The sequence below is a fragment of the Muntiacus reevesi genome, chromosome 1 (genome assembly GCF_963930625.1).
Source record: "Muntiacus reevesi chromosome 1, mMunRee1.1, whole genome shotgun sequence".
NCBI classification, from domain to species: domain Eukaryota; kingdom Metazoa; phylum Chordata; class Mammalia; order Artiodactyla; family Cervidae; genus Muntiacus; species Muntiacus reevesi.
The window spans coordinates 205159195-205185423 of record NC_089249.1 but is presented as its reverse complement, the minus strand read 5'-3'; the positions used below and the strand labels follow the sequence as shown (position 1 = coordinate 205185423).

The following is a 26229-nucleotide window of genomic DNA, read 5'->3' as shown; positions in this document are numbered from 1 at the left end:
ACACATATATTATATGATCTCATGTATTTTTCTTCACTCATCAGCCAAAGGAAATTTGGATTATTTTCACATCTTGGCTTTTATGAATGGTTGTGCATTAGACAGAGTAGTGCAGATGTCTCTTTGAGATACTGATTTTATTTCCTTTGTATATGTACCCAGAAATAGGATTCCTGAATCATATGGAAGTTCAATTTTTAATTTTTTCAGTAGCCTACATACTGTTTTCCATAGTGACCATATCAATTTTCATTCCCACTATCAGTGCAAAAGTGTTCCCTTTTCTCTATATCCTTACAGACACTTGTTATCTCATTTTTTGATGATAGCCATTCTAACAGTTGTGAGGTAAGGTGATACCTCCTTGTGGTTTTGATTTGCATTTTCCTGATAATTGTGATGACAAGCACCTTTTCATGTACCTGTTTTAGTATATGATCCTTTTTATATATTACTGAATTCAGTTTGCTAATATTTTGTTGGGGAATTTTATATATTTATTCATCAAAAATATTGGCCTGTAGTTTTTTTTTTTTTTGAGAGTCTTTGTCTGGTTTTGGCAACAGGTATGATTAGATAGCATCATTGACTCAATGGACATGAATCTGAGCAAACTCCAGGAGATAGTGAAGGACAGGGAAGTCTGGCATGTTGCAGTCCATGGCTGCAAAGAGTCAGACATGACTTAACAACTGAAGAACAAGTGATGGCCTTGTAGAATGAGTTTGGGAGATTTAGCAGAGTTTGAGAAGGATAGGTGTTAACTCTTTATATGTTTGGTTGTATTATCACATGAAACTGTCCAGTGCTGGACTTTGTTGAAAGATTTTTAGTTGCTGATTCAGATTCTTTATTAGTAATTGGTCTGCTCTGATTATCTACTTCTTGACTTGGTCTTGGACGTTGGTATGTTTTTAGGATTGTTTTCATTTATTTTAGGCGTCTATTGGTGGGCATTTTGTTTATTTCCATGTCTTATGTGAATTACTAGTGATATATATATATAATAATTAGTAGTGAATTGGGAGTGCATGTATCCTGTTTGTATCAGAGTATTCTAAATTTGACTTATACTTGCCTTTACTAGTGTGTTATATATTTTCATATTTTTATGTTAATAATTAGCATCCCTTTATTTCAGCTCAAAGAACTCTTTTTAGCATTTTCCCCCCAAACTTAAAACTTTTTTATTTTGTATTGGAGAGAAATATCATATGACATCCTTAAATGTGGAATCTAAAAAGAAATGAAACAAATGAACTTACTGAAAAAATAGAAAGAGACTTACAGACTTAGAAAGCTTTTTAGAATTTCTTAAAGGAAGTTAACGATGGTGATGAACTCCTTCAGCTTTTGTTTCTCTGGGAGAGTTTTTTATTTCTCCTGCATTTTGAGGGACAACTGCTGGATAGTTTTCTCACTTAGTGGTTTTTGTCTTTTGAGACTTTGAATACATCATTATCTCCAGGCTTTTAAGCTTTCTAGTGAGACATCAGCCCATAGTTTTATGAAGGCTCTTTTGTCAGTTACAAGCTTATTTTCTCCTGCTGCTTTGAAGATTCTCTCTTTGTCTTAAATTTTTGACAGTTTTTAAATAATGTGACTTAAAGATCTCTTTAAGTCAAATTTGTTTGGTGACTTATGAGGTTCATGTACTTAAATATCCAAATCTCTCCTACACTTAGGATGTTCTCAGCCATTATTTATTTAAATAAGCTTTCTGCTTCCTTTTCCCTCTCTTTTCTTTCATGATTTGCTGTTGATTCCCTCTATGGTACCCTATAGATAACAAAGGCTTTCTTAACTCTTTTTTATTCTTTTTTTCTTTGTTCTCCTCTGTCTATCTTCCTTTTTACAGATTCTTTTTTCTGTTTGATAAATCCCTTTGTTGATGCTCTCTATTGTATTGTTCTTTATTTTTCATTTTATTCATTATATTCTTCAGATCCGGAATTTGTTTGGTTCTTTTTTTGTGATTTCCATTGCTTTATTCAGCTTCTTATTTGTGTGTTTATCCTGATCTTATTGAATTGTCTTTCCATGTTTTCTTGTAGTTTATTGAGCTTGTTTTTAAAAAGTTGTTTTGAATTCTTTATTAGGTAAATCTCAGGTCTCCATGCCTTTGATGTTGGTTACCAGAGATTATTATGCTTCTTTGGTGATGTCATATCTCCTTGATATTTAATGTTCCTTGAACTCTTTTGTTTCTGTTTTTATTTTTGCAGTAGCAGTCACCTCCTCCGTCTTTCCTTACTGATTTGGGTAGATAAAAATGTCTTCTGTCAGCTCTGTTGGGGATTCTGAGACTTTCTGAGGCCTTCTGTTGATATCCCATCATGGTTATCTGGGTCATGAACATCTTTTTTGTATAATTCTTCTGTGTATTCTTGCCACCTCTTCTTGTTTTCCTCTATTTCTTTGCATTGATCACTAATCAGTAGATGGGGAATAGATGGGGAACTGATCAATAGATGGGGAATAGATGGGGAACTGATCAATAGATGGGGAAACAATGGAAACAGTGAGAGACTTTATTTTCTTGGTCTCCAAAATCACTGCAGATGGTGACTGCAGCCATGAAATTAAAAGATGCTTGCTCCTTGGAAGAAAAATGATGACCAACCTGACAGCATATTAAAAAGCAGAGACATTACTTTGCCAACAAAGGTCTGTCAAGTCAAAGCTATGGTTTTTCCAATAGAAATGTATGGATGTGAGAGTTGAACTATAAAGAAAGCTGAGTGCTGAAGAATTGATGCTTTTGAACTGTGGGGTTGGAGAAGCCTCTTGAGAGTCCCTTGAACTGCAAGATGATCAAATCGGTCCATCCTAAAGGAAATCAGTCCTGAATATTCATTGGAAGGACTGATGCTGAAGCTGAAGCTTCAATACTTTGGCTACCTGATGTGAAAAACTGACTCATTGGAAAAGGCCCTGATGCTGGGAAAGACTGAAGGCAGGAGAAGAAAGGGACGATAGAGGATGAGGCGGTTGGATGGCATCACCGACTTGATGGACATGAGTTTGAGTAAGCTCTGGGAGTTGGTGATGGACAGGGAAGCCTGGCGTGCTGCAGTCCATGGGGTTGCAAAGAGTCGGACACGACTGAACTGATTGATATGCCTGCTTCATGCTTACTACTCCCTCTTATGTGAGAAGCCTTAAACTCGCATGGCTTCTCTACATTCTACAGTGCAGTAACCTGGGGACTGACACCCTGCCTTTTGCTTTTCCAAGGGGAGAGCTAAATCTCAAGTTGGGATCTCTCCCTGGTCCACAGATTGAGGCAAGCTTTCTTCGTACGTTCAGTAGCAGTTTGCCAAAGCTCATTCTCACCTCTGTTGACAGCTTGCACAGTAAGCTGGATAAATAGTAGCCGGTGGTGTTGGTTGAGGTTCACAGAGTATTGGGAATGCCCATGGACCAGTTGGGGGTATCCACAGGCTCAACATCCGCTTTGGCACATGGGTGGGCTTCTTGATAGACTCTGTGACAGGCATAGTTGGATCCACGTTTCTTTAATGCCCTCTGAGATTTCTTTCTGCTTTTCTCCCAGTCTGCTTCCCTCCCTCTGGTCATGTAACTCACAACTCCATACTCTTGAACATAGTAAGAGAGAGAGGGGCCTCTCTGACAAAGTCCTACATAGCTGGGGGGAAGCTCCACTCATTCATATGCACTAGCTTTCCCCCACATGAGAAATCACAGGACGAGAAGGACTCTCTCAACATGCGCTACAGGCAGGGTGGTGCGCATAAAGTCTAACCATTCCTCTTACCCTCTCCAGTGTGTCCAAACTGATATATATATATGTTTTTCTCCAGTGATGTGCTGGAGCTTCTCCTCTGGGCACCTGGTACTTCTTAAAGGCTATCTCATCCAGGTGTTATTGTCTAATACATTGTTCTCTTGGGGTTCCTAGACCATGGCCAAGATGGACTGGAGCGTTCACAGGCCACTCAGTGGCCACAACTGGGAACACATCTGTGCTCCTATTACTTGATGCGCAGTTAGGTGAGACTGCTTCTAGCCCCTTCGTATATGGTGTTGGATCCCATAGCTCCCACAAAGGCTTTTTTATCTGTGGGTGAGTGCTGAGTTATTGTTCTTGAAGGGGGATACCATGATAGATATCTTTTTCAGGCGTGTTGGCTGTGTCACTCTGCAATTTCCTCTAAGGACAGTGATGATGTCTGTTTAAACAACTCAAGAAAGAGAAATTTTAGTTGAGTCATGACAGGATATAGCAGACACTTCCTTCCCTTCACCAATGTATAGATAATACACCTATTTACTATCTTCATCAATTGGTACAGCATTGGCTGGGCCTATCTTCCAAGTATCGAACTATTATTCATAGAGCTATTTCATGGCAGATGGTTGTTTACCAAAAGCGAAGTTGTCAATGGGTTATCTGCTTCTGTATATGAAGCTGATTTTGATATTAAATTCAAAATGGCTGTATAAATCATAGATTTGCAGTTAGTACAAGAGTCAATACTAAAATTAAGAGAAAAGGATGGATAAGTTTAAAATGCAATCTGTCAAAGAGCTTTATGGCTCTTCATTCTGAACATTCTAAGACCGTCACTGATGTATTTACAAAGCAGGCCAATACTGTCTGTTGGAGGTGGCAAACTAGCAGGCTGAATGATTTGACACATAATCATGTTTTCTTTGGTCCACTTAATATTTGCATTTAAAGAACTTTTAACATGAAACCTAGGACTTTTATCTTCTACAGAAACATCAAGAGATTAGTAACACTGGCTTGATCTTCTTATGTGGCAGTAGGCAGGAGACACTATCGCCTATCAGAGCCTACCCTTTTATTTATTTATTTTTAATTAAGATATAATTGATATGTTAGTTTCAGGTGTACAGCATAATGATTCAATACTTGTATATATTGTGAGATGATCTCCACAGTAGGGCTAGTTAATGCTTGTCACCACACATAGTTACAAAATGGTTTTTCTTGTGGTGAGGATTTTTATGGTCTTTTCTCTTAGGAACTTTCAGATATGCTATACAGGATTATTAAATATAGTTACCATCCTATGCATTACATTCCCATGACTTATTTTTATTTTATAGCTGGTAGTTTGTACCTTTTGACCCTCCTGGAGCTGCTCCTTTTTAAATGAGCACATGCTGTCTGGATTTTCCAAGCCTTACTGACCTACTTACTCTTTTCATTGATCCCCCTGGCTCCTGCAGGCATTTGAGTTTGTGTTCCCTGGTTTTTATGAGCCCTTCTAGTAGCAATGATCCTGCTGCCAGCTTTCTTTTAGATGTTTGATCCTCCCCTTTCTGAAGAACTTCTGCCACTTAATATGGACATTTGGCTTAAGGCTTACATAGTGAAATGCAAATGTCCCTGACAAGGGAAATAACCTTAGTTGCTATAATTAGTCATTGATCCTTGGCTATGAGAACTCCATTTATTCTCAAGTTAGTGTTGACAGAGAAGGAGAGCAAGGAGGACATGAGGGCACCAGAGTCCAAAAGGAAATGGCCAGGGGCCATCACCCAGGAGGAATGGGAAAAGTGGCAACTATGATCATCACTGCCCTCTTCACTTTCCCCGGAGCTGGCGTTTATTATTAACATGTGATTCAAACATGTTGGATAGCCAGAAGCAAAGTGTCTGGAAACAAGTATCAGCACAGTGAAATAGGGCAGAGAAATTCACGGGGGTGCAAAGCATGCTGTGGGAAGGAATATTTGTCATGGAATTCCATGGCTCCGTAGAAAGTGGTCAGACCAAGAGGAATGCCATTCTAAAAACAGAAGAGCCTGGTGTGGCCGTTCCCACAGAATCACCCTGCTTTCCCAGTAGATGCAAGCCTGACCAGACAGAAAGGAAAATAATTCATCCCAAATGAAGGTACCTTCCTTCTGGTTTCTTCTCTCAACTGTCTCCTGATGATTCTGAAATCCTTCTCAAATTGAATCGGTTTGCAGTTGTGTCATCAAACCAGTTTGTGGGCTGAGTTGTTAGGAATTTGTGCTTAGGAGAATTAGAGTTTATTTCAGCACTTGTTAACTTTTTGAAACTCTGGTCCATTAGGATCATGTTACTTATATTATTCCAATCTGATTTAATTTAAAGAGACACAATGTGGGAGTTGTGGCCAGAAGAGCTAATGCCTGTGTACGTGTGGAATTAAGCTGAAAACTTTCCATTTTTAAATAAATGAATAGGATTATGTGCTCCACAGATGGTATTACAATCCCTTGTGTGGGGTCCATTACAATAGTCAATTTCATTGCTTTCCTTGTACATGTCATTTACTTTGTAGAGAAGCATAGTGTAGAACATTGCATTGTGAGTTTGTCATATTAGCATTTCCCCAAATAAATATGTCTTGGGAGGTTCTAAAATAAATATCTTTAAAAACATTTGGAGAACCCACTCTCCAATGACCACACTTACTGAAATTGCAAAGCATGTTTATAGTGTCTTAGTGTTAGCTCAGGTTTTTTATTAAGTCCTATTTGTATAGAGAGAGGTCTCTTTGGCCCTCTCTGGAAGTTCTCACATTCTACCTTTCCTTTTTTAAGAACAGCTTGACTGAGGTAAAATTATCATAAAATAAACTGCACATATTTAAGGGTATGAGTTGATGGGTACTGACATATATCTATAATCATGAAATCACATCAATCATGATAGTGAACTTGTTCATCATGTATAAATATTTGCTCATGTCCCTTTGTAATTCCTCCTAACCATTCCTGCCTGGACGCCTCCGCCCACCCTCGGGTAACCATTGGTCTGCTTTCAGTCACTTTAGGTTGGTTTGTATTTTCTAGAGCTTTATATTAGCACATATGCAAAGTGTATTCTTTTTTGTTTCTGGTCTCTTTCACTCAGCATAATCACTTTGGGATTTATCCATATTGTCAGATATATTATTGATTCATTTCTTTTTAGTGCTGAGTAGTATTCTGTTCTATAGATATACTGTAATTTATTTATTCTTTCATCTATTTATGGATACTTGGATTGTTTCCAGGTTTTAGCAATTACAAATAAAGTTGCTCTGAGAATTTGTGTGAAAGTCTTGGTATGGATATATGCCATCATTTCTTTTGGGTAATACCTTGGAGTAGGTATAAATCATTTGGTACAGTCTTTGAACACAGTGTAGAGATGCTTTGTTTGTAGTAGCCAAAAGCTGAAAGTAATACAAATGTCCATCAGCAGTGTAAGAAACTGAATAAAATTTCCACAGTCGTTGTCAACTGGCAATGTAATGAGAGTTCTAATTCTTCCAATCCTTGGTATAGTCGATCTTTCTCATTTCAGTCATTTGAATAGATAGGTAGTATTATTTTATTGTAGTTTTAATTCATACTATTCTGGTGCCTAGTGATATTGAGCATCTTTTCAAGACATATGTACCACTAATACATCTTACTTGGTGAAGTGAGTAAATCTTTTCACCTGTTCATTTATTTGTAATTGAGCTGTTTATCTTCTTATTTAGTATTTTTTGTATGTTCTGAATACAGGTTCTTTATCAGCTAGTTTTTAAATAAATATTTATTCCCTTCTGTGACTTATCTTGTCAATCTCTTAGTGATATTTTTTGAAGAGCAGAATTTTTTAGTTTCAATGGATAAATTTATTAATTTGTTTTTTGCAAGTTGTACTTTTGGTACCATATCTAAGAAGTCTTTGCCTAGCTCAAGGTCACAAAGGTTTTTTCCTATGTTTTTTTCCAGAGGCTATATACTTTTAAGTTTTATATTTAGGTTTATGATTCATTTTGAGTTAATATTTGTATATGGTGCAAAATTATATATCCATGTTTATTTATTTGCCTATAGATATCCAGATTTCCCAGCATTGTTGAAAAGACTACTCTTTCTTCACCAAATTATCTTTGTGCCCCTGTCAAAGGATAACTGTCTATATATGTGTGGATTGTTTGACTATCTTCTGTTCCCTTGATCTGTTTGTTGATATATATATATATACATCAGTATTGGAGAAGGAAATGGCAACCTACTCTAGTTTTTTTGCCTGAAAAATCCCATGGACAGAGGGAGCTTGGCGGGCTACAGTCCAAAGGGTCACAAAGAGTTGGACACAACTGAGTGACTAAGCATAGACATCAATATCACACTGGCTTAATTACTGTAGTTTCTGGGTCTTTAAGTCAAGTAGCATTAGTCTTTATCTTTTCCTGAGTTGTTTTGGCTATTGTAGGTCCTTTGTATTTACATATGAATTTTAAAATCACCTTGTCAATTTCAACCAAAGAAGCTGCTGGGATTTTAAGTGATATTGCGTTGAACCTGTCGATCTGTTTGGGAGAAAATTAATGTTAACAGTAGTGAGTCATCTGTTTCATAAGTAATGTCTCTATTTTTATTTGGAGAGAATATCCCATATATTCTGTTGTTGTTGGGTGAGGTGTTCTGTAGATGTCAAATAGGTCACTTTCCTTGGTAGTTTAATTAATTTCTGTCAGCTATGGTGTTAGTTATTAGTGCATATGTCTTTCACATCTTTGGTCAGATTTATGCCTAAATTTCTCATATTTTTGGTATTATTATAAGTGGCTTTTAAAATTTCCATTGCTGATTGTTTCTCTCCTGTATATGGAGATATAATTAAGTTTTTTATATTGGTTTTTATCTGCAAACTTATTAAACTCTCTTATTATATTAGTACCTCTTTTTTTAGTAGATTTCCATTAGATTTTCTGAAATATATATTTCAGACATATATTCAGTAATTCAATATATATTTCAATAATCTGTAAACAAAGACAGTTTTGCTTCTTCCTTCCCAATCTTTTATTGATACTTCTGTTTTCTTGCATTATTACCTTGCTAGACCCTCGCTGAATAGCAATTACAGGAGCAGACATCCTTGTTTCGTTCTTAATCTAAGGGGTCAAGTGTCATTCTTTTACTGTTGAGTCTAATCTTAGTGATAGGTCTTTCATATTTGCCCCTTTAGGTCAAGGAAGCTCTTTTTTTTTTTTGAGTAATCTCAGTTTGTAGAGAATTTTTTTCAGGAATGGATGTTGGATTTTGCCAAGTGCTTTTGGGATATTCTTGAGATACTTATTTTCTGCTATTATAGAGTTTTTTTTTAAACTCAGGAACTGACTCATCTGAAAAGTCTTCCAAAGGGCCAGTGTATGTTAGGAATCATGTTTGGCTGCAATAAGTAGATAGTTGAAAAATGGAAACATTTACTGAGGAATTTTTTATTTTTTATGTAAAAAATATCTGGAAGTTAGTGGTTTATGGCATTTGTTCATCCATGCAAGAAATTCAGAGCAGAGTTCCATGATTCCCTGGGCCCTCCCCTCAGGGCTGTGTGTGTGTGTGCTCAGTCATGTCCTTCTTTTTGTGACCCCATGGACTGTAACCCGCCAGGTTTCCCTGTGAAATTTTCTAGGTGAGAATACTGGAGTTGGTTGCCATTTCCTAATGTAGGAGACTTTCCCAACCCAAGGAAGTTGGGAAGGATCAAACCTGTATCTCTTGTATCTCTTGTGTCTCCTATACTGGCAGGTGGATTCATTACCGCACCACCTGGGAAGTCCCTCCCTCAAGGTTGCCTGATGGTATTTTCAAATTCAGCCTTTTTGTCCACATACTGGGCGTCAAGAAGAAGAAAGAAATGGGAAATTGCACTTACCATTGAGCCTATCCTTCTATACTGTTTCCACATGGACACTTCAATCCAGAAAGAGGGCTGGGAATGTGGTTTATTGCTGGTCAAGTCATTGTCCTTGGTGAAAGCGGTATTCTATTAATTAAGGTAGAAAGAAGACTATACATTAGGTATACAATTAGAGATGTCTGCCAAAGACACTGGAAGTAATTGTTCTTTGTACTTGTCCTTCCAGCTCTGTCATGAAAGCTCTATCAATAATGGAAGGAAAGGAAGTTTAGGTGTGGATTTTTAAAAATACCTTTACTAACTTCAACTTTCTAGACTCCCAGTGTTTTCTCAGTCTCCATGACTGATCAGTCATCAATGCATGTCACGTATATGAACTTGTGGTGGCTGTGGGGTGAGAGCCCCTTGCCCTATGCAGTGAGTTATGCATCTTTGGGGGTGGGATAAAAAGAGAATGGGGTCTGAAGCAGCTGCTGTTGGCATCTCTTTCCTGCAACTTTGTTCCAGAGGTGCCCACTTCCCCAGATCGGATATTCTCGCTTTCCTGAGATCCTCCTTGTTCTCACTCCAGGTGGGATTAATTGCTCTCTTCAGTATTTTTATGATGACTTTTTTGAGATGTAGTTCAATATCATAATATTCCACCATTAATAATTTAGTGGGTTTTAGCATCTTTACAGAGTTGTACAACCAGGACACAATCAATTTTAAAATATTTTTATTTCCTCAGTAAAACCCTGTACCCATTGGCCATCACTCCACATTCACACTTAGTCCCTCCCAGTCCTAGTCAACAACTAATATACTTTCTGCCTCTATTTGGATTACATATAAATGGAAACATTGAATATGCTTCACAGCGTTTGTTCATGTAGTAGTGTATTGTTAATCACTCATATGTGTCTGACTCTTTACCACCCCATGGACTGTAGCCTGCCAGGCTCCTCTGTCCATGGGATTCTCCAGGTAAGAATACTGGAGTGGGTTGCCATTTCCTTCTCCAGGGGATCTTCCCAACCCAGGGACAGAACCTGGTCTCCTGCACTGCAGGCAAATCCTTTCCCTGTGTTACACCTGCGTTCCCCTCCGCATTTTTGGGGTTTGGGGAGCCTATATTTGACTTCCTTTGCAGACTAAGAGTTCCTGGTCTGCCATTTTTGTGTCCATAGTAGTGTCCAGTAATGTGCCTGCTACCTCAGTAACCTCCTTGAATTGAAGGAGAAGGAAATCCATTCCTTTTCATGAAAAACACAAGAAGGCAGACTGCAATGTAATGTGTGCAAATATGAAAACAAAATGATTCTGCTCTGTAGTGAACACTGTAGCAGGAATTTGATTTTTATAGAGACATTGCATATAATTGGTCACAAACAAAAATATGGAGTGGATAAAATTTATCTTAGAAGTCAATTGTCTACCTTCTCTGTTTTTCTCATCTGAATCTTCTAACTCCTGACTTGCAGCCATATAGCATACCTGCCCTAGTATCTGACCCAGTGAAGTCGTTATCATCCTTTTCTTCCTGTCTCCCTACTCCCATCAAAACTCATCAGACATTTTGGTCAACTAAGATTCAAACATCTGGAGTCACTCCTACTGCCTCTATTGCCACTGCAAATATTGGGAAAATCATTTCATTTTCCAGGTCCCAGTTTTCTTATCTGAAAGATGTGGGAATGGTGTTCAGTAAAGGCACCTTTAACTCTAAGAAATCTATGTTCCTCTGTAGTAATTCAGAATAAAAAATGAGCAAGACAAGGTTTGTTACTTTTTATTCATAACATCAAGATAGACTTCTCAGGAAAGATGGATTAGTTGAAAGATGTGTATTTCTCAGTTCAGTTGCTCAGTCGTGTCTGACTCTTTGCAACCCCATGGACTGCAGCATGCCACACTTCCCTGTCCATCACCAACTCCCAGAGCTTACTCAAACTCATGTCCATTGAGTCGGTGTTGCCATCAAACCATCTCATCCTCTGTCGTCCCCTTCTCCTCCTGCCTTCAATCTTTCCCAATATCACGGTCTTTTCCAATGAGTCAACTCTTCGATGAGGTGGCCAAAGTATTGGAGTTTCAGCTTCAGCATCAGTCCTTCCAATGAATATTCAGGATTGATTTCCTTTAGGATTGACTGGTTGGATCTCCTTGCAGTTCAAGGGACTCTCAAGAGTCTTCTCCAACACCACAGTTCAAAAGCATCAATTCTTCTGCGCTCAGCTTTCTTTATAGTCCAACTCTCACATCCATACACCACTACTGGAAATACTATATCTTTGACTAGACAGACCTTTGTCAGCAAAGTAATATCTCTGCTTTTTAATATGCTGTCTAGGTTGGTCATAGTTTTCCTTCCAAGGAGCAAGCATCTTTTAATTTCATGGCTGCAGTCACCATTTGCAGTGATTTTGGAGCCCAAGAAAATAAAGTCTATCACTGTTTCCATTGTTTCCCCATCTATTTGCCATAAAGTGATGGGACCAGATGCCACGATCTTAGTTTTCTGAATGTTGAGTTTTAAGCCAGTTTTTTAACTCTCCTCTTTCACTTTCATTAAGAGGCTCTTTAGTTCTTCTTCACTTTCTGCTTTATTGTTGGTGTCATCTGCACATCTGAGGTTATTGACATTCTTCCCAGCAATCTTGATTCCAGCTTGTGCTTCATCCAGTCTGGCATTTCTCATGATGTACTCTGCATATAAGTTAAATAAGCAGGGTGACAATATACAGCCTTGACGTACTCCTTTCCCGATTTGGAACCAGTCTGTTGTTCCATGTCCAGTTCTAACTGTTGCTTCTTGACCTGCATACGTATTTCTCAGGAGACAAGTTAGGTGGTCTGGTGTTCCCATCTCTTTAAGAATTTTCCACAGATTGTTGTTATCCACACAGTCAATGGCTTTGGTGTAGTCTGTAAATCAGAAGTAAGTGTTTTTCTGGATCTCTCTTGCTTTTTCGATGACCCAGTGGATGTTGGCAATTTGATCTCTGGTTTCTCTGCTTTTTCTAAAACCAGCTTGAACATCTGGAAGTTCATGATTCACATACTGTTAATGCCTGGCTTGGAGAATTTTGAGAATTACTTTGATAGCACATGAGATGAGTGCAATTGTGTGGTAGTTTGAACATTCTTTGGCATTGCCTTCCTTTGGGATTGGAATGAAAACTCACCTTTTCCAGTCCTGTGGCCACTGCTGAGTTTTCCAAATTTGCTGGCATATTAAGTGTAGCACTTTCACAGCATCACCTTTTAGGATTTGAAATAGCTCAACTGGAATTCTATCACCTCCACTAGCTTTGTTCATAGTGATACTTCCTAAGGCCTACTTCACATTCCAGGATGTCTGGCTCTAGGTGAGTGATCACACCATTGTGGTATCTGGGTCATGAAGATCTTTTTTGTATAGTTCTTCTGTGTACTCTTGCCACCTCTTAGTATCTTCTGCTTCTGTTAGGTCTATACCATTTCTGTCCTTTATTGAGCCCATCTTTGCGTGAAATGTTCCCTTGGTATCTCTGATTCTCTTGAAGAGACCTCTAGTTTTCCCCATTCTATTGTTTTCCTCTATTTGCATTGATCACCAAGCAAGGCTTTCTTATCTCTCTTTGCTATTCTTTGGAACTCTGCATTCAAATGGGTATATTTCTCCTTTTCTCCTTTGCCTTTAGCTTCTCTTTTCTCAGCTATTTCTAAGGCCTCCTCAGACAACCATTTGGCCTTTTTGCATTTCTTTTTTTGGGGGATGGTCTTGATCACTGCCTCCTGTACACTGTCACAAACCTCTGTCCATAGTTCTTCAGGCACTCTGTCTATCAGATCTAATCCCTTGAATCTGTCATTTCCATTGTATAATCATAAGGGATTTGATTTAGGTCATACCTGGATGGTCTAGTGATTTTTCCCCCTACTTTCTTCAATTTAAGTCTGAATTTGGCAATAAGGAGTCCATGATCTGAGCCACAGTCAGCTCCCAGTCTTGTTTTTGCTGATTGTATAGAGCTTCTCCATCTTCCGCTGCAAAGAATATAATCAAACTGATTTCGGTATTGACCATCTATCTGGTGTGTTTCTAGTGGACAATTATTTTCAAGAGATGGATCATGGAAGCATTTTTCAAATGAACTTAAATGCATTGATTATAATATATCCTTTAAGACACAGCAGGTACTGTGTTTATAGGTGTAATTGGTTTAAAGGAGTCTCTAGTCTTTTCGCTCTTACTTTCACCTTTCTGCCATACCCTAGGTGTAAATCCAAAGGGAAATGTTTATGACAGAAGAGAAAACTATTGAGTGTAGTTAGTGGCTCCCAGCGTTAAAGGCAAGTATTTACAAGTGAAAGGAATGAGTAACTGGTAATGGGATTTAAATGGATTTAGGAGCTAAGGCTGAAACAGGATCCTAATTAGAGAAGATTCCAGGGTCATCAGGTCAGTCCTCACCTGTCCATCAGGCAGACAGGCTGTCCACAGCTTTGACTTCAAAGATAGAGCGTGTTTTTCTCATCACTGTGTCTTGTCCCCCAGTTCTTGAGGGAGAGAATGCCTTGCCTGCCCCTAACAACTTGATGTGTCCGCAGTGGTGTACCAAATGGCTCCACATATTCAGCTTATATCAGTGTCTAAAAAGATTACCAAAAACTCAGAATGTGATTCTTCATCATTTTCTTCAAGAGAGATGTGAAAAAAAGAATCATATTGGGTAGATTGTCTTTGTTAGCATTTTCCTGGAATTAATTGCACTTATAAAAATGAGAATAGGGGCTTCCTCGGTGGCTCAGTGGTCAAGAATTTGCCTGCCAATGCAAGGGTCTCAGGTTCGATCCCTGGTCTGGGAAGATTCCACACACTACAGAGAAACTAAGCCCCTGTTCCACAACTATTGAGGCTGTGCTCCAGAGCCCGGGAGCTGCAACTACTGAGCTCGCACGTCCCAACTACTGAAGCCCGAGTGCCCGAGAGCCCATGCTCTGCAATAGGAGACGCCACCTCAATGAGAAGCCCACACAGAGCAACTGGAGAGTATTCCTCGCTCTCTGCAACTAGAGAAAAGTCAGCAGTGAAGACCCAGCACAGGCAAAATAAGTAAATAAATATTTTAAAAATAATGATAGACTAGGGAATAAAATGACATTTTCCCATGGATGAGAAAGCCATACTTAGGATGGTTCTTTTGTGCTTCTTGAAATTTAAGCTGTCGAGCATTTGCTACAAGAGACCGCTGTTCCCTGTCTTCTTTTCCAGCTGACTTTGGAATTTTCTATGTGACAAATTCATGTCTTTAACTCACCATGGTTTCTCACGTGGAGTTTTTTGGTCATGAAAGCTCAGCACCCAGAGTAGGTGGCATTTGAGGCTGAAAGGAAAGATGAAACTAGGGTAGGGATCTAGCTCCACCAGTTTCCTAGAGGGAGAGTCTGTGTTTGTCACCACAGATGCTATGGTCGTTTTCCTGCAACTTGGAGAATTGGTGCATCAGAGAACAAAGTTTTCTAGCTTGCTCTCATTTCCTGCATTCTCTCTTTGCTCTCACTGGTCTGTGGGTTCTTGATGAGAACTGTTGCTGGGTGTGGGGAGTCCCGAACTGTGGGACAGGGCATGGAACAGAGATGATGCTTGTATGGCAGTCTAGGGCCATGTGGATTCTGCACCACACAGCGGTAGAATTTTGTGTTCTTTCCTTTGAGGATCTGTACCAACAATGTATTTCATTATTTAGATCATTATTTGACCTTAGGCTTCAATGCCTTGAGGTGATTCCTTTGACTCTAGCTTTAATGAAGGGAAAAAAAATCGTTAGGAAAGCAGATTGCGCCTTCCAATTCCTAATTAACTTGCAGTCTAATTTGTTTTCTGCTATCTACTTATGTTTTGCTTTAGACTTTAGCCAAATGTTATTTCCAAGTTTTCATAAAACAACAACAACAACAACAACTAGATTTTAAAATTACCATCATAGGAGTTTTTCATCTATTACAATTGACTGGTATTCTTGGTGTTCATTTCATAAAATACAAAACTTGTATCATTAGGAATCAAACATGAGAGCATTTGCATGAGTATTCAGCAATCTCAAAGCATTTTGAAGCAGATCTTCTTTGATGTTTCCATGTAGAACTTCACTTAGTATCCTTTTTTGGAATCAACAAAACAAGAGTAACAAAGAACAATCAACTGGTATCCAAGCATAAGCAATTCTGATTCCTGACCTTTTGGGACCCAGGTTTAATTTACCATGCGTTTTTTTACCCATTTTAGTAAGATATTAGAGAAAAGGCTCTAGACCGGTTTGCTTAGTCCTTCCTTTCTTTCTGGTTGATTCAGGTGGGTGCAGTGCAAAATCTTTTGGTGTCACCCAGGGGCAAAGAGCTAAACTACATCTAAAACCACAGTTGAGTTTGTAATCTGTATCGTGGCTGTGCATATCAAAGACATAGTTTGGAGGAGAGAAAGATGTGCAGTAAAAGAAGGCATAAAGAAAGATAAGGAATGAAAAAATGAGAGAGGAAAAAGGGAGAGGAGCAAATTGAGACTTGCCTATGGAACACCCTCCAAACCCCTCCTCTCCTGGCCCTATGCCCTTTGTACATATAAAACCCCAGGTTACTGTCATCCAATCCAGTGACCTGGGTACCCAGAGATTTTCCAAGTTTCAAATGGTGGAACTGATGTTTTGATCAAATGAAATTATATGTAGATGCCTAAGATATAAAGACAAAATTGTGTTTTATTAATATAAATTTACTTTATAAGTTAACATTTATAACATTTGCTCAGTATAAAATTAATGGGTGAGAACAAGAGTATTTTAAATAGACATTGAAAATTGAAATTTAAGAATATGAATGGTACTTCTTTTCATCAACCACTATATACAATTTCTGTGTTTTCTTTTAAATGAACAGTAACAGAAAACTCTGGTTTCATATTAAAGAGAAATAGTATCTAATTTTAAAACTTCTCAAACTGTGGAAACAGAATTTTAAGTAGATTTACTATCTTGAAGGAAGAGAAATTGAAAATTGGATGTCTGAAGACTGATCACTAACAATATGTTGCAAACATAGATGTCATCATTACACTAGCCAAGTTGGACCAAGGACTGTCAAATTTGCATCTTTACAAAGGGTGCCAGCATCCTCTGTAAGGTGCGAGTGTCCTAGGTGTACATTCTACCATGTAACAGTGTGATTCAAGATCCAGACCATCCCCTGCACAATTAAGGGAAATTATATATTATATTATTATAAGATACACACACACACGCACGTGTATATATATTGCTGAGCCAAAAGTGATCATCACTTTTAAGGTTTTTATTAAGAAAATTCAGACATGAAGAGACATAAGGGAAAGACATTTTAGGTAGAGAAAGCAAAAGCAAGAATAGAAAGAAAAACAAATGAAAGTGAGATCTGTCTGGGCGCAGTGTTTGGAGCAATATCTTAGGAAAGAGAGAAAAATACTTTGAAAATCAAAGTAAGGTATCAGGACTTTATTCTGAGAATTAGTGGGGAATATTCTAAAGAAAGATATAAATTTGTTACAAGAAACCATCAGGTAGGTCACCTGATAAAGACACTGCAACAAAATAGAGTGATCAAAATTTCAGGAAATACAAGTTTACATCCTATTAAACGTCCTATTACATCTTCTGGGCATTGTGTGACATTTTGTAGAACCTTACATACTCCAGTTATGGCATTTTGCTGTCTTGTACTTGCATACCTAACATTTAAAGAAATAATAGTAAGGCCTTTTTGAATGAATGACCCATCTACAATATGAAATGCATGGAAATGGCATGAGACACTGAATCCTAAGATTGGCACCTATCAACTTAACCCAGCAGCTTAAGTCAGCGTGTTATAGGGCAGTGTGTTCATATGTTGCAGACAGATTTTGCTTTTAATTACAGTTACATATGTGACTGTGGCTCAGTGGTGAAGAACCCATCTGCCAAAGGAGGAGACACGGGTCAGTCCCTGGGTGGGGAAGATTCCCCTGGAGAAGGAGATGGCAATCCACTCCAGTACCCTTGCCTGGAGAATCCCATGCACAGAGGAGCCTGATGGGCTACGGTCCCGGGGGGTTGCAAAGAGCCGGACACGACTGAGTGACTGAGCACATACATACAAGCATCTCCTGGGAACTCTAGTGTCAAAATCTCTAGCTCACATGGCTGGTACCCCTCACCAAATTGCTTGGGTATTAAGGAATTATTCTGGTAATAGGATGTAAACTTGTCTTTCCCGAAATTTTGATCACTCGGTTTTGTTGCAGTGTCTTTATCAGGTGACCTACCTGATGGTTTCTTGTAACAAATTTATATCTTTCTTTAGAATATTCCCCGATAATTCTCAGAACAAAGTCCTGATACCTTACTTTGATTTTCAAAGTATCTCTCTTTCCAAAGATATTGCTCCAAACACTGTACCCAGATAGATCTTGTCACTTCCATTTATTTTTCTTTCTTCTCTTGCTTTTGCTTTTTCTTCATCTAAAATGTCTTTTCCTTATATCTCTTCATGTCTGAATTTTCTTGATAAAAACCTTAAAAGTGATGATCACTTTTGGCTCAGCAGTATATAAATATATGTGTGTGTGTATATCTGATAATAATATAATATATAATGAATATATACACAATATAGACTTACAACAGTATATAAATCACACTGAAGATATTTAATAACATAGAAAGATTTTTTCCCCCATTTTATTGAGGAGATATAAATTGAAAAATATTATGATTATCTTTTTTTCCTTAAGAGACAGGTTTATTTTGCTTGTTGGTATTTTATGATTGGGCAGTAGCTCCATTTTACTTTTATAATAAGAAATGAGTTAATAAAACCTATCTCTCAAGCGTAGGACAGCTTATCCCATCCTTAAATAAAATTTTGGAAGATCTTAAATCCAAACTCTTCTGAACTGTTTTCACAATTACTCATATATCCAGATACTTTAAAGAAGGTTTAACCATGTGAGTGACACTAAGGGTGAGGGTAATACTGACGTCCAACACCGCATCTTTCTGATGTCCCTTTCTGTCTATCCATTGAGCTTTGTTTTGGAAATCATCAGACTACTATCTGCTCATGTTTGCAATGATATCCCTTATCTTCGCACGTTGGGTCACACCAGTGATATGCAGTAATGAAATGGGAACTGAGATTTACTATTTCCTAAAGACCTGGATGACATTTTTCAGCTATTCTCCTCAACAGAGAAAGAATATCTAGTTCTGCTGTGTCATAGTTATGAATAACACATGCACAAAGAAATTTGACTGTTCTTTCTAGTAAAGGTATTATTATATAAAGGGAATACCTTTTGGTCTCCTCTGTTGCCTTGGAATCCTGAGATCTTGTATGTTGGTGCATCCACATATGCTTCTGCTGAAACAAAAAGGATATATTTGGTAGTCATTGATAATGTTTTTAAAAGTAGATGAGGCAGTTTTCCTTGAAACTTCTTTCCTAACTTAGCATGAAGTGGAGTTAAATAGTAGAAATGAAGGCATTTATTTGGAGGTTTCAAAATAAGAAGGGGAATTGTTTGGTTACACAGAGGACTGCAAGAGGGCTGAGGAACGGAATGAAGAAAATTATCAAGCATGCATGTTGTTTTTAAGCGATACTTGAGACTGATATGTGAAACAGCTGTGTTGTTGGGGTTTTTTTTCTTGTGCCAACTTTGCTTATTTGATTGATGTTTCTCTCTGACAGCCCACTGTGCTGATAAATGTGTCCATGGTCGCTGCATCGCTCCAAACACCTGTCAGTGTGAGCCTGGCTGGGGTGGCACCAACTGCTCCAGTGGTAAGTGTTCACCTGCTGTTGTCTGTCTCCGGATGTTTTTGCTCTATGAGCCCCTTGTCTGCATGGGTTTCCCTCTGCAGCCCAGTGCAGAATGTGGTGTGGATCCCCAGCCCAGCTCACAAATAGTGTTTCTTTGAAATCTCTACATGTATTATGCATAGAACTGTTATCAATAGAATGTAAACAAAGGCACTTGGAAAGCAGGAGATCTCAGTAATCTGATTCTGATACTTCTATGAATATGAATACATATTCCAGAGTAGGATCCAGAATTCAGATTCCTTCATTCAGTAAGGCAGTTGTGGTAACACAGCTATTGTATTCTGACATCTGTTTTTACTTGTTCATATATCTAATATATTTTCTTGGTGATGAAAACTTACCACTTGTTGGTTTTAAAGCAGAAGCCAAGTTGATATTTTCAATGCTTAACTTGTTTATTTATCTCTGAATTCTGAGGTACAAATAATAAGTACTTTCTCAGATAACTGGAGTGAACTGGTAGTAAATGAAAATTCATGACCATTTAGGTACTCATTCATAATATATAATTTGTCTCCATTGTGTTAGAATTATAATTCTAAGATGATGGTGTTTTGGACGATAAACAAATTGCACTTAAAATCCTGTATTCATGATTATGAGGATTAAATGATGGAATGTCATGTAATACAGTTGCTTTTCTAAATTTCACAGTTAAAACTTAAGTTTTCTGGCTAACTCCTTACTGCGCGTGTAATTGTGTACTCTTCCTGTTCCTTTATACTTCATTTTGCCTTGAAAAATGTGAGAAAGAGCTCAAGTGCAACTAAATTGTAATGCATGAAATGTTAACATTTAGAGAAAGGGAATAATAGTTTTCAAATTACCAAGCTCTCACGACAACACAGATTTGTCCTCATTGCTACCAAAGAATTTCCTGAAACCAGTCAAAAAGAACGTCAGGCTATGTATAATAGGTAAGCTGGTTTTAGGAATTTTTGCTTGCTTCCCTTTGGAATTGGGGAGGTTATTCTTTACCTAGTTAGAACTGCTTTGTTTTAGACTTGTGATTTCTTGGCTGTCTCTAAAACAGCATGGATCTCCAGGGGAGGTCCTTGTGCTGTCTGTGCACAGAACATTCCATGTGAAAGAGCCTTTTTATTGTGTCTTTGGGGGTGTGTATGCATGTCTCTCTGTCCCTGACAGGGTTCCCATTCCAATGGCTAACTGTCTTGCAGGGTTTTGTTTGGCTTCTGCTGGAGATCAGGAGGAGAGTGGGCATTTTGTTCACACTGCTGAGGCAGAATGTTTAGGATGTGGGATCTGGCTCATGTCCATTTTTTGGTCCAACTGACCTCAAATGCAATGTTCTTTTCACTGACTTTTCCAGCTTAAAGATCCGTTGCGCCTACACATTTAGAAGAAAAATAACATTATTGTATAAACCATTGAGAAAGAGAAGAGTGGCTGTATTCTTTATCTGAGAAGTGAGATTTGTTATTACTGATTTCAGGGGGAATGTTGTGAAATAATTTTAGTCATAGTCATACTTTGTCCCCTAAGATCTGCAGCTTACCTCATGCTAAGAGATCAGACAGAAGTGTGTATAAACAAAAGGAAAACCAGCGTGGGTTTCAGACTCTCTAGAACTGACTTGGGCCTTCTAGAAAATTAACTGTTGCTTTATTTTGGAATTGATCAACTTTTTGATGAAGCCTCTAGAATTCTTCTAGAGAAACACATGCTCTTTCAATTCTGGGTGAAGATACTGAGGTGACTTTTAGTTTATTCTCCACAGCTCATGTTTTGGTATTATCATGAACAGAAGCATCAATAAACATGGACAGACATCTGAAGTCTTTAAAGATGATCTGAGAAAACATTTCTGACACCCTTTTAAAGCACCTAAATTCTGTTCTGAGTCAGAGCACTGAATTTTGTTACCTGGGTTTTGTCTGTAGTTGTTACCCTAAAATGCCTCATTATGAGGTGTGTGATTTAATACTCTCAGCCACGTAATTCTTGAAGCAAATGCATACTCTAGTAACCTGTTAAGTAGCAGAGTTAAAATGACACAGGTCCCAAGGATTTTTATCTCTCTGTCCCCTCCTCTCTGGTTATCATTATGCATATATTTGATACTATATGTTAGATTGAGAAAATGATTTCTTTTTAAATTAGAGCAATTCCTTGTATTAGGCAGGGTCCAATCAGGAGACAGAAATTGCAATTATTTTTTCGACTAAACCTTTCATTTTGGAACAATTTTAGTAAAGTTACAAGAAGGTAGAGAGTTTCCATACACCCACACCTAGTTTTCCCTTAAGTTAGCATTAGCTTGGCAAAACTAATTGCCCAAAATAATTGACCTGAATGCACTACTAGTTAGTTCACTACTAGCATATTGCTGTTAAACTCTAGACTCTGTTTGAATTTCATTATTATTATTATTATTTTAATGAAAGTCCTCTTTCTTTTCCAAGATCCAATCCTGGTCACTACACTGCATTGTCATGTCTCCCCAGTCCCCTCTGGTCTGTGACAATTACTCAGCCTTTGTTTCTCATAACTTTGACCCCAACTAGCCAGCTATCCTGCAGAATGTCTCTCAGTTTGTGTTTTCCTCATGACCAGACTAGGGGTACACGTTTTTAAAAGAACACCATGAAGTAGAAGTGCCCACCTCATGACATTCTGTCAGGGGTATGATGAAATTCACATGACTCCACCGATGATGTCATCCCTCAGGTTGCCTCCATCATTGAGCGGTGTGTAGTGTTTGCCAGATTTCTCCACATAAAGTTATGATTTTTCTCTTTCCCATTTCTATTCTCCAGAAATAAGTCACTAAGTCTAGTCTACCCTCAAGGGTGAAAGGTAGGGATTAAGCTCCATGGTTTTGGGAGGGGAGATTATCTATATATTTGGAATTCATCTGTAAAGGAGATTTATTTATTCTCTCCCATTTAGTCAGTCATTTATATCAGTGTGGGCTTATATATGTTTATATGAGAAATCCATATATTATTTTGTTGCTTAAATTTTTCTAGATTTGGCAATTGGGAGTTGTTTTAGGTGACTTCTGTGTCCTTTTGACCTGCCCTGGTCCTTTTGTTTGGCTCTTATGTTTTGTTCTGTCTTTTGAGCACTTCCTTACTTTCTGCTACTGTAGGATTCTCCAGTCTCACTTTGTGTTTTTCCTACTTCAGTACTAGCATGAGCCACTAAAGAATCGTATTTCGAAACTAAATCTGGATACTGGAGGTGCTCGTTGCTCCTGGAAAATATTGTAACTTGAGCAGGGAAGGTTCATTAAAAAGAATTATTAGCTGTAACAGGAAACTGTTATGGGCATTGGCTAGTAGAAAGTAGATAACACTGAAAGGAATACAAGAATGGCAAATATAAGGAACAGCCATACTCCCAGGGCTGAGATAGAACACGCAAAGAGGAAGCCCCAGGAGGGGTGTGGTGCAGCCCTTATGAGGGCACAGCCACAGCTTACTGAAAGGCAGAGGGGCTGCCGTGGTTTACTCCTCATGGGACCTGCAGGAAATCTGCTGTCTGGAACTTGCTAGAAATGTGTTCTATAGGATGCTTGAGAAAGCTGTTCTGGAGACATGCCTTATCAGAAGCACCCGTTCCGGGTAGCCCAGGGGAGGTGCCCGGGATGTCGCTAGCTAACAGGCGCTGCTCGTCGCAGTGCACTGTAGGAGCTGAATGCTGAAGAGGTTGCCCGTGCTGGAGGAGCAGGCACTTCAGGAGTCAGCTGAGCTGGCACGCTGGAAACACAGTGGGAAACGCCTTCCTCTTGCAGCGTCTCTCAGCACCCTGGGAAAGTGCTTAACAGTCAGCCAGCTGGCAAGGAAGAGGATTTACATGCCCGGGTCCATTTTGCAGATAAAAATGGAGGATAGCTTTAGCACTGAGAGGCAATAAAGTACATCCAGTCCACGCCTTTGGTTTCTTAGGTCTCCTGTACACCTCTCTGTACACATTTGAATTCTTGCAGATAAACAAAACAACTCAGCATTTCCATTTAATAAAACGCAGCCTGCCATCTTACAAGTTAGGATGTTCTTCACTCTTTTCTCAAAATAAAGAGTTGCAAGTACCAGAAGTCATAGTATCCTTTGCTGGTTATGTTAAATTTTCCTGAAATTCAGATGAAGTTTTGAGTATTTTGTTGTTGCTGTTGTTTAGTTGCTATGTCTGACTCTTTTGAAACTCCATGGACTGTAGCCTGCCAGGCTCCAAGTCCATGGGATTTCCCAGGCAAGGATACTAGAATGGATTGCCATTTTCATCTCCAGGGGATCTTCCCAACCCAGGGATCAAACCCACGTCTCCTACACTGGCAGGCAAGTTCTTTATTCCTGAGCCACCAAGGAAGCCAACTATTTTGTTACCTAGATAGTAAAGTTACCTTCCAACAACTTTTATTTTATATAAGATAAATGCAAAGAAAGAGAAGAAAAAATAGCTTCTACAAATAAACTTGTAGATGTAGCAAGCAAAGAGAACTCTTTTCTATAATGACTCACAGGCTGTACTTGTGTGTATGGACTCTTTCTTCCCCATTTCAGATATCTCCCTTCTCAGCCCAGACCTCAGCTGCTTAGGGTTCTTTGCCTGGAGGTGTGACTCGAACCTCCACTCCTGAATTCTCAGTTGCCCTGCCCGTTTTTGGTCATTCACCCTTTCCATTAACCTTTACTACTGGGGATGTGAGTTCCAAGAGGTGCCCCACAGAATCCCTTGGGTTCCAGACAGAGTTCAGCTTTCTCCCACTATGTAGCAACCCAGTTTCCCCTTGATGATCAGGATAAGTCACTCCAACCAGAAGAATAGCTCCTTTTATTTACATTATGAGTTTAAAATGAATAAATTGATAACTGTCACACACAACTGTCTGTCTTGTATATTTTTTCCTTCTCCATATACGTGGGGGATTAAGTCTGACAGTCACCTTCCCAAGCACAAGTTTACAAAGGCTGCCTTTGGAGATTTAGTTTGACTGTGCACCTTGTCAGTGAATGGACAGATTCCTACATGTGGTATATAGTCAGTGTTCCTGGGTCTCAATGTATCCTCTGTATGAAAAACCAGGTGTGTGAGAGAACTGAGCAGAGTTTGTTTGCTTGGAGTGAAATCATGATTTATTCGACTAGACTTAGGCATATTGCTTCTTTTTAAATTTGATTAAATGATTTTTTTAAAAAGCGTACACACATTTTATGTTTATTGGCATCCTGGTGTGTACCCTAGCCTATTTGATGCTAATCTATCTTACCTCCACTTCTTTCCTTCCTCCTCTTTCCTGTTCTCTCTCTGTTCCTACCCCATCAATATCTTGGGTCTGTTCATCAATCCCGTGTTTCTCTTCCTCTCTCACTGGATGATAAACAGCTCCTGGGGGGTAGGGGCTGTGTATTATTAATCTCTCTAGCCTCCACTCTGCTGTCATGTGACTGGAGCACAGTGAATGTTTGTTTCATTTAACGAGATTGAATGTGTGACTCTGAGAAGGTCATTCATGTGTTCATGTGATGTGAATTTTCATTGATTACTGTGTGCAAGGAACTGCGCTGGATGCTGGGGATAGAGAAACCATTGGCAGTTGCTGGACCCACAGAGATCGAAGCCCGTAGAAAAGTAGACAGACATGTAAGTGTCTTGTCCAGGGGAAGAGAACAGCCTCAGGAGAAGAGGTGGATGGAGGGAGCCAGAAATGGTGGTGGGTAGATCGGTGAGAGATGTTCTGGTGGACTAAAAAGAAGGACCTGATGTAGTGCTGGAAACAGAAATCAGACTGCTGTGTGGTGAGGGGTGATGCAAAGATGCTAAAGCATAAACTCATCTTCCGGAAACTTAGCTGGAAGGTCAACAAGAAGGAGCAAAGAGATGGGGAGTTAGTAAAAGGCAGATGCAAGCTCAAGAACAAGTTTTTGTGTTTGTTTGTTTGCTTTTGATTGTGTTTTAAGGTTAAAGAGGCTGAGAGGGTGGGGAGAGAGGGTAAGTCTGGAGGTTTAACTGAGAGGTCATTTAAATGAGGACACACGGCTCCTGAGAAGACAGATGGCATCCTGACTCTGATGGAAGGATTGAAGTATGAAGTATTTCCGGTTCCCAACAGAGTGAGGGAGGAAAGAGTGGCTGGCAGCACGTGGATAGGTTTCTGGGCTCAGAAGCTCATGGGCAGTGGGGAGGAGGATCTGAGTGAATTCATATTTGACGACCTTTCTTCTTTTGCTAAACTAGAGAAGAGATGACCCGCTGATACCAAGGGGAGCAGAAGTTAGACACGTTGATGATGACAGCATCATCATTAATGGGTGCTTCCTATGTGCCAAACATTATTGCAAGGGCTTTATAGGGAACAACCTCATTTAATGCTCAACAGGATGAGATAGTTACAATTCTTATTCCTATTTTACAGACGAGAAAATGCAGGCACAGAAAAGTTAAGTGTCTGGCCTACGTTTATACTTCTGGTAAAGAATGGAGCTGGACTTGCATCTCATTCAGAGTCAGTAATTTTAACCACAAGGGTATGTTGCCTTCTGAAGTGGGAAAGGAGGCTTCATGAAGGTGACGAGGTCAGTGGTACTGAGGGGAATGAGAACAGGAGGCAGGACTGACACCACCAGACAAAATAGCAAAGGAAGGTTCCTGAGAGATGTTGAGGTTGTACAAACACGTCATTTAAAATGACACCCATTTGGTTGGATGCCTTAGGAATTTGCAATTTCCTCATTTGTAACATGAAGGAT

General features: G+C 38.9%; 1 protein-coding gene across 3 annotated transcripts in view; it reads left to right on the top strand.

The window, feature by feature from the left end:
* Nucleotides 1-26229, top strand: part of MEGF10 (multiple EGF like domains 10) — a 171516-nt gene that overhangs the window by 66787 nt on the left and 78500 nt on the right. For all 3 annotated transcript variants that reach the window (XM_065918183.1, XM_065918180.1, XM_065918182.1), the window contains exon 5: nucleotides 19382-19474. In XM_065918183.1, coding sequence (XP_065774255.1) covers nucleotides 19382-19474 — 93 coding nt within the window. The remainder of the gene's footprint in view (nucleotides 1-19381; nucleotides 19475-26229) is intronic.